This window comes from Dermacentor variabilis, chromosome 10 (assembly GCF_050947875.1).
Source record: "Dermacentor variabilis isolate Ectoservices chromosome 10, ASM5094787v1, whole genome shotgun sequence".
Classification (NCBI taxonomy): Eukaryota; Metazoa; Arthropoda; class Arachnida; order Ixodida; family Ixodidae; genus Dermacentor; species Dermacentor variabilis.
In genome coordinates, this window is record NC_134577.1 from 8,076,738 (window position 1) to 8,091,302 (window position 14,565).

Consider the following 14,565-nt stretch of genomic DNA (forward strand, 5'->3'; position numbering starts at 1 on the left):
CTGCAGGTGACGGAACCTGGGCCGGCTCTCCAAGGCGACCTCCCTTCAAATCAACATGGCTACGTCCCCTCCCAACCAACTCCCTAGAGGGCGGCGCCCCCCACAGACAACAAGCTCTCTCTCTTGTACAGTGTAACTGTCGGGGTTTCAAAGACAGGACGAAACGCGCCCACTTAAGGGCGTACATTGAAAATCTCGAATACCCCGCCGCAGTACTTGCACTGCAAGAAACCGGGGCTGTGGTTAAGCTCTCGGGCTGTAACGCTTTTCAGCGAGACCCGTCCACCTGTCTCCTAGTCCATAAAGGCTACACAGCGCAGGAGGTTGATCTCTACCTAAATCTGGAATATTCGTACGTGATTGTTTCTGTCCTCCCCCTGCGGCGAACAGATAGCCCCGTACACATACTTAATATATACTGCCCCTCGAAACTAAAAAAACGTTACTTTTTCTAACATCTTTAGCGCAGCGCTAAGGATCGCGGTTCGCGATCCCCCGATGATAGTGGGCGATTTTAACGCCCCCTGTCCCATGTGGGGCTATCGCAAGGAAGAGCCGCATGGTCGTAAGTTGGCGGGACTTATATCTACGCTGGGCATCACTCTTCTAACCGACCCGGTCCACCCAACACGTGTAGGGAATTCTGTCACTCGGGACACCTGCCCCGACCTTACCCTCACGAAACACATCCGACACGCAAACTGGATCAACACCGAGGAGACCCTCGGTAGCGACCACTGCATACTGAACACTATCATTTACACTCGATCCTTTCATCGCCCCCTTGCACAAGCCAAACTCCCCGACTGGAATTTTTTCCGCCAGGCCCTTTCAGTAACTTCTCTCATGGAACAAGGCTACTCCACTTGGGCGCACGGACTCATGCAAACACTCCGTTCGCACGAAAAGCAGATACAGCTTACGGAACGTGCACCGGACGTGGATAACCACCTGATGCACCTCTGGGAAGCTCGCCGCAGCTTAACCAAACGATGGCGGCGGCAGAAACACAATCCTAAACTCCGCGCTCGTATCTCTGACCTTACTCAGCAAGCAGCCGAGTACGCTGCCCAGCTTGCCGACACTAACTGGGTAGATAGATGTAACAGCGCAGCAAAACAGATGTCGAGCCGCAACACTTGGCTGCTCTTCAGGAGTCTCATAGACCCTACACAAACACGATCGGAAACCAAGAAACACCTCACTCGCGCACTACACACCATTCAAGGAAACACGGAGCAGCTAGCGAACGCTTTGCGCTCACAATACCTCAATCAGGATCGAGACCCGCGAGAGATGGATTATTCGTATGCAGGCTGCGATAATCCGGAAATGGATCAGCCTTTCCAGCTTCACGACCTTCGCGCGGCTCTTGCACGAATGCGCAGGGGGACGGCGCCCGGGAGGGATAAGGTAACAGTCAAACTATTGGCAAACCTTCCAGATCGGGCGTACGAAACCCTACTAGAACACATCAACGCCATTTGGACGGGGGACACTTCGTTGCCAGCCGATTGGAAGACATCGTTGGTAACCTTTATCCCGAAGGCGGGGAAATCTGTAAACATAGACAACCTCCGGCCCATCTCCTTCACTTCATGTGTAGGGAAACTCGTGGAAACGATGGTCCGTGACCGCCTCTTGGAATATCTCGAGAGCAAGGACACCTTCGCCGACACCATGTTCGGCTTCCGACCACATAAGTCGGCACAAGACATCCTTTTACAGCTTCATCACGAGATCCTCGAACCCACAGAACACTCACATAACGACAAGATAGTCCTGGCACTCGATCTCAAGGGTGCCTTTGATGACGTTAAGTACGCCGTCGTACTAAAGCACCTTGGCGAGACCAACTGCGGTGCTCGTACATTCAACTATATCAAACATTTCTTAACGGACTGCTTGGCCTATATACGCCTACAAGAGACCGAGTACGGGCCATTTGTGATGGGAACGCGGGGCAAACCACAAGGCGCTGTGTTGTCCCCGCTTCTTTTTAACATTGCCATGGCACACCTCCCGGCACAGCTGGCGGGTGTCGATGGTGTTCAGCATGCGCTGTACGCCGACGACATCACCATCTGGGTCACTACGGGAAACATAGGAGAGATGGAGGAATGCCTGCAAGCAGCGGCGAGCATAGTAGACCACTATGCCACGTACTGCGGCCTCCAGAGTTCCCCGTCCAAGTCTCAATTTGTGCATATTCGAACTTCCCCGAAATGCAAAATCTCAGTTCACCTTTCTCTCGCCAGTGGCCCCATCCAAGAAGTGGAGGAGATTCGAATACTCGGTCTCTTCATTAATCAACACCACAAGGCAGGCACAACTCTTGCCAAACTCCGCAAGGTCGGCGACCAGGTGGGCCGGATGGTTCGCCGCGTTTCCAACAAGCGAGGATGCGAAGTAAGGATGCGTTGCGGCTCGCACATGCCTTCGTAACTAGCAGAGTACTGTACTCGACCCCATACCTACGCTTACGGAAACATGACGAAGATTGCTTGGAGGTAGTACTCCGCAAAATATTCAAGAAAGCCCTCGACCTCCCGATCTCCACTTCCAACGCGCGTCTTCTCGCGTTGCGGGTGGTAAACACCTATCGGGAACTTCGCGAGGCGCATCTCGTTAACCAATGCACCCGTCTCGCCCAGACCGTGTCCGGTCGCCGCCTCTTAGACCGGTTACATATTAAACATGACCACCATATGATGGAAAGGGTTCGAGTGCCCGAACTGTGGAGAAGTGCCCTCTACGTTCGACTCCTTCCAACTAAGATGAACAAGGAGGACCATAATGGCCGGCGCCAGGCGCGGGTGGATGCCCTGCACCGCCACTGTGGTGCTAAGAAACACGTCTTCTACGTCGATATTGCAGGCCCCAACCACTCCAGGAGGGGATGGTACACGGCTGCAATCATACACGAGGAAAGACAAGTGGACGGCCTCTCGTTCAAAGCACCCAGCTCAACGCATGCGGAGGAGGTGGCGATCGCCCTCGCAGCCTCCCATCCCGACTCTAAATTCATCCTCACAGATTCCCGTGGAGCCTGTCGTAACTTTCAATTGGGATGGATCACTCCTCTCGCCGACAAAATTCTTCTCCGCTGTATTCGCGACTGCGATTCAACTCATCGCTCAATAATATGGGTTCCCGGCCACCAAGGCATGCCAGGTAACGAAGCCGCCCATGAGGCAGCCCGCGCACTCACTTACCGGGCGCCAGGCATCACTTGGGAGGACCTTGACCCAGATAACAGCCCTTTTCTTTCTTTTAAAGACATTACTGAGCACTATCGCGCCGAACACCGCCGTTACCCGGTTCCTATGAAGGGACTGGGTAAAGCTGGCGAACGAACTCTCCTTAGGCTCTTTACAAACACGCTGCTGTGCCCGGTGGTTCTCAAGCACTCTGACCCTTCTTTCTGTGGGGAGGTAGCCGACACCTTCCACATGGTTTGGGCATGCAGGCAAAATCCTTCTCTCCCCCCCATCACCCCTTCCCCTTCCCGAGAGGACTGGGAGGCGACCCTACTCGGCTGCCAGGAACTATCGGCCCAACAAGCCCTAGTTCGGCGGACCTGCGTAGCGGTCAAGACCAACGGGGTCCCGGAATGAGAGACTCCGCCCAGCATTGCAAGGGGCGCGACCAACTAGACGTCTCTCCCCGAGCACCTCTCTGTATATATATAGCCCAATAAATGCTTTTCACCACCACCACGGCACTGGCGGCGCTGCTCCTCGTCAGCCCACCATGTGGCGAGACGCGCCATAGCCGCGGGGTTCGTTCTGGCCCGCAGTGGCTGCCTCGCCGAGACGTCGCAACCGAGTGCAGTTGGAATGGCGTCCCAGGAGCTCAAGCGCAGCGCTGAGCCTTGTTATTGCTGTCAATGTTTTGGCCTTCGAACGAAACTGCCAATTTTATTTGCATGTCACCTGTGGCGAACGCCGTTCAATCCTCAACGCTCAAGTCTAACCGCAACGTGGCTTTGATTACGTTAAACCTTCTGCGATCCTCCTGCGAGAAGAAACAGAAGATATCCTATTTGCTGCATTATATTGCGCTGTTGCTTGGAATAACTTGCAGCTTTTAGCTGGATGGCCCGTCGACCGCAGAATTGCGCACAATTGATCTTATTTTTTTCTCGACAGCTTGGAGTGACGTCATGACAGGCCTAGCCTTGGAATACCGCAAGCGCGGATGAAGAACTTTCAGAAAAACAAAGCGAATGGCACACTCCCATGTCGACTCTGTATAGCGCCACGTGCGCCCCATTCGTAACTCGCACGTCTCCTATCGGGGCCAACCTTCTCCAAGCCGTCAACCTTTGCTCAGTGATGTTTGTTTTTTATTCCGAATTTAAAAAGTGAACACGGAGCCGACTAGAGTTCTTTTCCTCTTTTTTTCCCTCCCTTCAGTCAAACGTTGGCAACGGGCAGTCAAAACACGGTTGAAGTATCGGAGTTTTCCGCGCAGGCGATTCTGCTGTTCTTTTTTGTTCGGTCTCTCCTTTCTGCCACCGCGCGAAACGTGCGTATACCAGCGCACGTCGGGAATTCCGCATGCGCATCGCATATGAGGGCCATTTCGTTGCGTATTTCATGCCCGGCGCGTTCTGGGGTCGCGCTTCCGGTGAGCATTAAACATTTAGCGTTTGGCCTCAGGCGTTGTCGCATTTCGATGGCTCCACCCGTTTTATGTTCTATACGTATTATTTCTGAGCCATGGCTACCGGCATCGTTTACCTCCATTTCTTTCTTTGTGCTTCTCCGCGCGTTCTGCTCTGTCTTCTTTTAAATTCTTTCCTCTCCTGTTTTCCAAATGCCTCGCTTGTTTTATTCTGGTCGTAGTATGAATTGGCACCCAGCGCTTGCCTCCCTGACTTTGTTTTCTTTCTCTTTTTCGCAAGGTTTGCACACCGCATATCAAGGTGGCTGAGTAAGTTTGGTCAGACTTGTTTCAGTTTTCTCACACCTGCGTGAAACCTACGCAGCCCGATTGACTGCTCGCCCCCAATGCCGTTTGTGGCGACGTTCAGCTTTTTACGATTGCTTTGACATGAGTAATGTCCATCGGCTTTGAATGACGGAGTTAAATTTAAGTGACATGAGAGTTGGAACGTCGTGAATATCATAAAATTATGCTAATTATATGACGTTGCCATTTGTGCGCATGTGGAGACAGCCATAATACGTCGTTGCGGGAGTAAATGGCGCAAATTATAAAGGAAAGCAACGTTTTGTGGAACTGTTAGAATTAACAATAAAGTTAGAATGTTCTGTGCTAGTCTGCTAAGTAAAGAGCGCTGGCCAAAATCTCCGATAGGAGCAGCACTCTTTCAAATCCAGAAAACGCAAAAAGTAAATATAGCGCTTGTGTGCGGTCGTGCGTTCGTAAGTGTGTGTGTGTGTGTGTGTGTGTGTGTGTGTGTGTGTGTGTGTGTGTGTGTGTGTGTGTGTGTGTGTGTGTGTGTGTGTACATGCATGTCCTAACCTGAAGTCAAATCCATCTTCGATTTGCTTTATGATGACGGTTTCCTTTGAAAGAATGTTTGTGCGGTCTTTTTCGGCAGGTCATCTCGTTTACTACTACTACTACTACTACTACTACTACTACTACTACCACTACTAATACTACTTTAACATCCGCTGTGACGCCCTCGAAAGCAGGAAAAATACAAGCAGCGCACATTTTCCGTCTCATGAAAGGGGCGGAACCTACGATCAGTGTAAACCGAAACTCATTCAGATATGGGGTAGCTAGAACTTTTAAGCGTGGCTACTCATTGTTCACTCATGCAGCATGCTCAGTTAGCTGCCTGTGTGACGCGTGTGGCATTGGTGTACAATTATATATGTACACCACCGTCACACAGGGGTTAATTACCGCGGGTTCAATAGGATTATCTACACGGTACAGTGAAGACCCCACATGCCTGAATAGCAGCTACACCTGTATTTACTTCTGCAAAGACCATTTGTTGAATTAGTGTTCTATTAAGCGCGCACCTGTCCGAGCATAATATTAAGGATCGTAGTTTTTAGTCAGCTGTGTGTCATTGTGTGCAGATTTCGTTGCTCCCGTAGTGATGACCTGTACAGAGCACTCAGTTAGGCTACAGCTACCTCTGAAGAAAACCTTGCTGAAAGTCGCACATGCTGGCAGATGTGGAAATGCAAGGATAGGCTGCCTTTTCTTATTCGTGTTTTCAAGGTTAGTGTGTTAATTATACCTAGTCTGGAATAATTTCAAAGCTTTTTCTTTTTACGTGAAGCGTCTTTCAATACCAACTTGCCCAACAAGAGCTGGACAGGTTGGTATTGATTCATTATACCTATCTTTAGTTTGTCAAAAAGCAACACACAGCACACAAGAGAGGACATCAGAGGAATCAATGCCAACTTGCCCAACAAGAAGTTTTCTTAAGCCATATTTCTGGTACAGTGGCCCTTTCTATGTGTGTGTCATCACCGTGTTTCATTGACTTGATTGAGGCACTCTGTCCCGTTGTCCTCTCTTGTGTGCTGTGTGTAGTTTTTTGGCGTTTTAAAAATAGTTATAATGAGTCTTTCATTTCGGTCAGCATAAGGGGTCGTTCGCTGAAACCACATGTAACAAAGAGATATGTTATAATACTATCGTTTACATCTTTGCAACTGTGCCACCCGCGCGCCCTGTTTTGGTGCCATTGTGTAGAGGAAAGCCATTATTACTCGATTACGCATATGTCACGTGTCGCGCCACGCATTGCTCATTGAGGGCTAAATTTAGCCTCGCGCTCTGGGCTGAGAGGTGCGTAGCTCGGCAGCGCGTTTCTCACTCCGAGCGGCAGTGGTCGCGTTTAAGAGAGCTCACGCCGACACAGTTGGCAGAAACCATGAAATTCTAACCTTAGCTCATCAGAAGTGCCTGCAGGTATACTATATCTCGCAAAAATTTCACGCTCGCTCGGCTATGGCGCCCTCGCGTTCGGCACATACGGTCCAAAAATGGCACGACGAGACTCGGGCAGCAGAACAGAGTGATTTCAATCCGCGCCCACCGCTTTTGACCACGGCGTGCCCACTATGAATAGGAATCGAGCACGATTGCAAAATTATACCGTAGGAGCACCACTACGTGTAGCATAAGCATCCAATCTTTCTAATGCGCGAATAAATATAGCTTGTGTATTAACGCGACAGCGTTAAGGAGCTCGTGTCGCAGAAAAGCCGGTGTCGTCGGTGTCGGCGTGGGCGGCGTTGGCCGTGAGCGATAAATCCCAGCAGGCACTTCATGAATAAAAAACAACTTGCAAGATGGGCTGGGTGGGAATCGAACCAGGGTCTCCGGAGTGTGAGACGGAGACGTTACCACTGAGCCACGAGCTTTTTTTTTCTTTATACCACTGAGCCACGAGTTCGATGCTTCAAAGCGGTACAAAAGCGCCTCTAGTGAACGCCGTGTTGCCTTAGAAACGAGCGGTTTCTAAGGCTCAGGAGTGCGTCGCTTGCTCAGGTGCACATTCGGGCAACGCAGCGCCGAACGCTGCGTTGCTCGACGCTCACCGCGTCCGATGCGGGGTTGTTGTTGTTGTTGAAAAACTTTTATTGCTCTCAGACGAGAAGCACATGGAGGCACGCACATGGGCCGGTCCTTAGGGGCCCGGCCCTTAAAGTACTGGGTGGAATCCCTAGTACGGGACCCCAGTGGCGTCGGCCGCTGCCCGGGCGCGCTCGACCAAGGCCCTTTGGGCCTGCAGGTCATAGCAGCCGAGCAGGGTCGCCTCCCAGTCCTCCCGAGTGGGGTTTGGGTGAGGGGCAATAGCTGGGTTAGATGGGCAGGCCCACACCATGTGGTAGATGTCCGAAGACGTCTCCGCACAGTGCGGACAACTACCCGTGAAAGAACGATCAAAATGTTTGAGTGCTGCCGGGCACAGCAGAGTGTTCGTATAGAGACGGAGTAGAAGCCGCTCCTCCGTCTTAGATAGACCTTTACTCGGGCGAGGGTAAAGGCTATGGCCAGATTGATAATGCAGGACAATGTCTTTAAAAGAATACACGGGATTGAATTCAAGATCCTGATCTAGGGGGTCGAGAAAGGAAGCCCGGAGAGAGAGCGCGCGGGCGGCGGCATCGGCTGCCTCATTCCCCTCGAGACCCATATGAGCAGGAGCCCATACTATGTTCCGGTGAGCGGGGTCCCCGGTGTAGGTGCAACTTTGAAGTAGTCGGTAGGCTAAGTATGGAGCCCAGCCTTGCTCGACGTTCCGACAGGCCCCTCGCGAGTCGGAGATAATTGTTTTGGAATCAGAGTGGGTAGCAGCCAGTGAAATGGCGACCTCCTCCGCATGAGTGATGTCGCGGGCGCGAAATGTAAGCCCGTTAACTGTTTTGGACTGGTGGACGACTGCGGCCGTGTACCATCCCCCATGGTGGGGGCCGGAGGCGTCCACGTAATAAGTGCCGGGTTTCGACCCATAGTGGCGGCCCAGGGCTTCCGCCCGCGCCAGGCGCCGACCATTATGGTCCTCACGTGTCATGTTGTTAGGAAGAGGGCGTACGTGGAGGGCGCATCTCCACTCGAAGGGGAGTCGTACTCGCTCTTCCATAAGGGTGGTGTGTTGGATATGTAATCGGGCAAGGAGGCGGCGACCCGACAGTGTCTTAGAGAGGCGTGTGTATTGGTTAGTTAAGTGAGCCTCTCGGAGCTCCCGGAACGTGTTCACCATGCCTAGACCCAGGAGTCGCTGGTTGGAGGTGTTCACGGGGAGATCGAGGGCTCTCTTAATAATTTTGCGGAGGATGACTTCGAGTGCATCCTCGTCTTGTTTCCGAAGGTGGAGGTAAGGAGTCGAATATAAGATTCGACTGGTCACGAATGCATGCGCCAGCCGCAAGGCGTCTTTGCACCGCAACCCCCCGCGTTTGTTGGAAACCCGGCGGACCATGCGGCCCACCTGGTCCCCCACCTTACGGAGCTGGGCCAGGGTAGTGTTCGACCGTCTATGTTGATCAATGAAAAGCCCCAGTACCCGGACTTCTGTGTGTTCAGGAATTGGTCCTGTCTCCAGAAAGAGCTCAATTTTGGCTGTACACTTTGGTGAGGGGCGTATGTGTACAAATTCAGACTTTTGAGGGGAGCATTGCAGGCCACAGTGGCGAGCATAACGGTCCACTATGGTCGCCGCTTGTTGCAGGTTGGCCTCAATGTCTCCGAGTGAGCCCTGCGTGGCCCACAGGGTGATGTCGTCGGCATACAGCGCATGCTGCACACCAGCGACAGCACCCAATTGGGCCGGCAGGTGCATCATAGCCAGATTGAATAGGAGAGGAGACAGCACTGCACCCTGTGGTGTTCCTCTGGTTCCAAGTCGGAAGGGACCGTGTTCAGTGTCCTGGATTTTAATGTAGGAGTCACGATCTGTCAAAAATTGCCGAATGTATCTGAACGCGTTGCGTCCGCAGCCGGTTTGTGAAAGATGGGTGAGTATTACCTCGTGAGTAACGTTGTCGAAGGCCCCCTTCAAGTCTAAGGCGAGTACGACCTTATCGTTGTGGGGGCATTCGACCGGGTCAAGGATGTCCCGATTGAGTTGTAGCAGAACATCCTGTGCGGACCTGTGCGGGCGAAATCCGAACATGGTGTCTGCGAAGATGTGTTGATTTTCCATGAACTCGGACAACCTGTCACGCACCATCGTCTCCATTAGTTTGCCCACACACGAGGTGAGAGAGATGGGGCGAAGGTTGTCCGTGTTGATGGCCTTGCCAGGTTTGGGAATGAAAGTGACCAGAGCGGTTTTCCAATCGTTGGGGAGTGGCGCGTCCCCGAGCCAGATTGAATTGATGTAATCCAATAAAGACTGGTAGGCCGGGTCGGGTAAGTTAGCGAGTAATTTGACTGTAATTTTGTCCCGACCCGGGGCTGTGCCACGTTTCATTTTCGCCAGGGCTGCCCGCAAATCGTGGAGCTGGAACGGCTGATCCAGCTCAGCGTTCTCCGAACCTGCATAAGAGTACGCCGATCCGCAGGGGTCCTGGGTAGTGCACAAGTATTGGTCCCGTAACTTGTGCGCTAGCTGAGTTGTGTTGCCGTGAAAACTGTGTATGGCACGTTGTAGATGTTTATGAGTTTCTGTGCGTGTCTGCGTCGGGTCTATAAGGGCGCGGAAGAGCCGCCAGGTATTCCTGCTGGACATCTGCCGCGCCGCCGTGTTGCAACGATTCACCCAGTTGGCGTCGGCGAGCTGGGCCGCATACTCGGCCGCCCGCTGGGTGAGCTCGGCAATTCGAGCCTTAAGTTTGCGGTTACGCTTCTGTCGGCGCCACCGGCGGACGAGGCAATGCCGCGCTTCCCAGAGGTGGAGGAGGTGGGTATCCACGTCCGATACCGCCTCGGAAAGCTGAATTTTGGTTTCGGTGGAGCGAAGGCTAGAAACCAATTGTTGGGACCATGACTGGTAGCCTTGCTCGAGTATAGATGTCGCTGTGTTGTAATTTTGCCTAAACTTGGACCAATCTGGGAGTCGGGCCTGTGTTGTGGGTTTTGCTAATGGCTTGGTCCGAATTGTAGTGTTTAGGATGCAGTGGTCGCTACCGAGGGTTTCCTCTGTGTTGACCCAGTCTGCATACTGAATGTTGCGGGTAAAGGTCAAATCCGGACATGTATCCCGTGTCACGGAATTGCCTATACGGGTTGGGTGGACGGGGTCCGTGTGAAGAGTGAGGCCCAACGTTGACGCAAGCTCCGCCAACTTGCGTCCCCGTTTCTCTTCACGCTGGTACCCCCAGACTCGACTGGGGGCGTTGAAATCGCCAACAATCAAGAGGGGGTCCCGACCCGCAACTCTTAGCGCACGGCTAAATAGGTCGGAGAATGATACATTCGGCAATTTGGGTGTGCAGTAGACATTTAGAATGTGCAATGGTGAGTCCTGTTTGCGGAGGGGGAGGAGAGTCACCATTACATGGGAAAACTCAAGGTGGAGGTCTAAGTCGACCATATTTGCAGTATAATTTTTATGAACGCATATACAAGACGAGGGGTCCTGCTGAAACGTCGTATAGTTTGTTAAGGTGGCGCCCCTTCCTGGCTCTTGAAGGGCCACCACGGCGGGCATATGCTCAAAAGTTGAAAGGAAAAGCCGAAGGTTGGCCCGCTTAGTACGAGACCGTAGTCCTCGGCAGTTCCATTGAGTTACAGTGACAGGATATGCCAATTTAGATAAGGGGGAACGCCTACACCGAGGTTGTCCCGCCATGTTCGGATTTAGGGGTTAGAGGAGAGAAGGTAGGTGTCCCGGAGCCAGCAACCAGGGGCTGAAATTCAGCTCCTGATAGGGGGCAGCTGTCCTCATCATCTTCCAGATCAATTGCTCGACGCGACGATTTGGAGGGCCGGCCGGATACATCTTTAAGAGGACCGGCCCTGCGAGACGTGCGGGGGAGATTCGCGACATGTTGGGAAATCATGGTAGGAAGGGCCTCCATGACCTTGGCAATGATGCGTTCCATTGCCGTCCCGATAAGGGTCTCGAATTTGGCGTTAAGACGGGCTTCAAGATTGGCCACAAAGGCGTCCGACGTCACCGGCGCCGCCGCGTCGCTCTCCATGGCTTCTGCTAGGGGTGCAGATTGGGGGGGAGCAGCGGTTTTAGCTTCTAAGGCTTCAATTTTGGCAAGTAGCATCTCGTTTTGGACCCGGAGAGATGCTACCAAGTTGTGAAGCTCGGCGTCGGTCGCCGAGCTAGGGGAAGGAGAGCGTAGTTGCGGGGCGCGTAGTCGCTGCGCCGTAGCCCATTGTCTTACACCCCTTGGCGGGTCGACGGGAGCGCTGTCGCGTTCCACTCTTGAAGGCGAAGCTTAAGCGTCCTCCAATTTTTTATTTGCGTGATTTCTTTACCCTAGTTCCCATACGCTGTCTGCAACACGCACAAGACATTTCACGTATCCCACTGCCGCTGCGTTCCTAATATAGCCTACCCATTTCCTTTTCTTTTTGTTTTCTTTTTAATTTTGAATGAAGATGTATCAGTCCAGCTTCCTGTACCCATTCGCAAATAATGCGCGCACTTTGGACGAGCTAGTGTGGATGCAACAACCTCGCTGAAAATGTAGTATGAGGCCCCACGACAGCAACTTTGGCCCGCATGTGTTGGTCCTCGATATGCCCGCTTCCGTTCACTGCGCGAGCGATGGTTGTCATTGCTTTCTCCCGTGTGCACCAGCTTACGACCACATCAATCGTAGCGGAGATGAATAAGATTTCACAACTGATGTGTTGACGTCGTTAATTTTTTGACACTAAGCTAAGAAACTTCTGGACAGTTTCTCGTGCTGCAGTGTGGAGCCGCGAGCTTGGTATAGTGCTCTATTACATCGATTCATTCGAACCTTTAGCTTGTTCACTACCGAAGGCAGCGTAGGCAGGGAAATAAGTGTCTTTAAAACCATATTTTGCACCGTTTAAGGAGACTACAGAAACAAATGATGACGCACGAAACATTGTTAAACTAAAGAAAAACTATGCCCACAAATGTGGACACCAGTTGTGAAAACACTCCGTGAGCTGCTCGCTCTTTTTTTTTTTCTTTTGCTGCTGCCTCAGCCCAAAAAGCAGGGTAAACCGTGACGTAGGCTGAGACTCTGGTGGGATTTTGATGGCTCAGAAATTTTCGCATACACTGTAGGACTTGAGGATGACCTCGCCGCTGCCACCAGTTGAAGGGGTTGTAGGTCGTAGAGAGGAACTTGGGAGGAACTAGGCGTACAGTATTTACATTTTAAACAAGAGATACATCGACAGTCTAGCGTGGCACCCAAATGGAGCACGCAAGGCGAAGCATACAGCATGCGAGCATGAACCTCAGACACACTGCTTCTCGAGCACGAGCACAGAGCTCACGATCACAGAGCACGACGACGAGCACACCCTAGCAGCCGACAACAGCCGCTTATAAACACTCCATTGGTCCCTAGTTCCCTAGGTGAGAGAAGCGTTCGACCAGTCATCGAAGTTGACTCGCCGGTTGTCCATTATCTTGAATCTTGAAAGGCGCGTCGGTTCCCCGAGCTGACCCCCGCAGCGCGGCTGCCTGTTGCCCATTGTCTTGCGCCTCTAAATTCCAGAGCTGCCTTTCTCCTGCAGTCGCTACGAGTGTCAGCAGACTGTGATGAATCTTGGGGTCCCCGTACCGCAAAGCCCCTTTTGTTAGGGAAAGCTCTTCTTGCAGCAGAGAGACCATGACGACCCGGCAAATCAACCAACATTACGTTGGGTGCCAAACGTGGCCCGCCCTGCTGTCGGCACCGATTCTCCGAACTAGGCGCATGGTAGATTAGCGCTGTTGTCCTCGCTGGTTCTCCGAAGGGCGCCAGCACCGCGGGTCGATTGAAGCACGTGCAGCGGGCTGAAATAGCTTAGCAGAGCAGTACCCCTGCAGGCCGATCCTAACAACACATACTTGGCTTTTGAAAAAGAGTCCACAAGAATGGACAGTGTTAGTGAACAGGAAAATTTGTGACAACGTTCGTAGCCATCTTCTTTCTTCCTTTTTAATGGCCGCATCAGTCAAGATATAGTTTACTCCTTTGAAAGTTGAGCTAATTTAAGTCCTGACTGATAAAGGCGCGCAATTTTAATTTCTCGATATTTTTCGCTCAGGAGTACTGGGCCTTGGAACATGTGTCCGCAAATATGGACACTGGTAGCGAAGAGGTTAAGACTGCAGGCTCTACGAAGCGGTGGTTAAAGAAAGAAGCCGCAGACTTCAGAGGTTTCTCCCGCTCTGAAATCGTTTACTGCGGTAGCGGCAGCTTCCCACAATGTATTCAAACCAATATTCTCCAATATTAAGTTCTTTGCGATGCGCGCAACGCCGTCTTTGTCCGCTTCAGCTTTGACTGATGTGTCTTTCGAAATGCAGGGAGGTGTCACCATTTTCAGCGAATGCGCGGCGCACAAAACTCCGCACAAATTGCCTAGCGAAAATATTGCACGGATGAGTCAGTGTTAGCGCGCCGGACTTCGCTGCTGTATTACACTGCCGCAGTGCATGAATTCAATCCTCAGGTGACTCGCCACGGTAGCCCCATGGCTGTGTCGTTGCGCCGCTGAGCTCGAAGTCGCGGGTTCCATCCCGCGGCTGCAGCGGCCGCATTCCGGTGGAGGCGGAATGCGAAAAAATTCGGGTACCGTGCATTGGTTGCACGTTAAATAATGCTAGGTGGTCAAAATTGTTCCCGAGTCTGTCATTACGCCGCGCCTGCTAATCAGATCGTCTTTTTCTTTTTTTGCACGTTGACGAATCCACAAAAGGCACCTACGCCCCCCCCCCCCCCTCCGCCTCCGCCACTGCCTAACAGCCCGAACTAATGATGAAAAGGGCCAACGTGAAATGCTGCCGAAAAACGACGCCGAACTTGGATTCGCAGGTTACTATCCTGCCACATATTCCATAGCCTCGGAGGTGGGAGTACTGCGGAGCGTCGCGATAGCATGGGCGTGGAATCGCAACCGATTCGACGATTGTGGTTGGCTGCGATAGTCTTCACATTCCCTAGCCGATTCGCTCAGAGAAGC

General features: G+C 52.3%; 1 protein-coding gene across 1 annotated transcript in view; it reads left to right on the top strand.

Moving 5' to 3' along the window:
* Window positions 1-498: 498 nt before the first annotated feature.
* The window catches only part of Ptp69D (Protein tyrosine phosphatase 69D), a 156,232-nt gene continuing 142,165 nt past the window's right edge, over window positions 499-14,565 (top strand). The window contains exons 1-4 of the mRNA XM_075671544.1: window positions 499-565; window positions 1,607-1,820; window positions 2,259-2,364; window positions 2,778-3,054. Of these exons, the coding sequence (XP_075527659.1) occupies window positions 499-565; window positions 1,607-1,820; window positions 2,259-2,364; window positions 2,778-3,054 (664 nt within the window). The remainder of the gene's footprint in view (window positions 566-1,606; window positions 1,821-2,258; window positions 2,365-2,777; window positions 3,055-14,565) is intronic.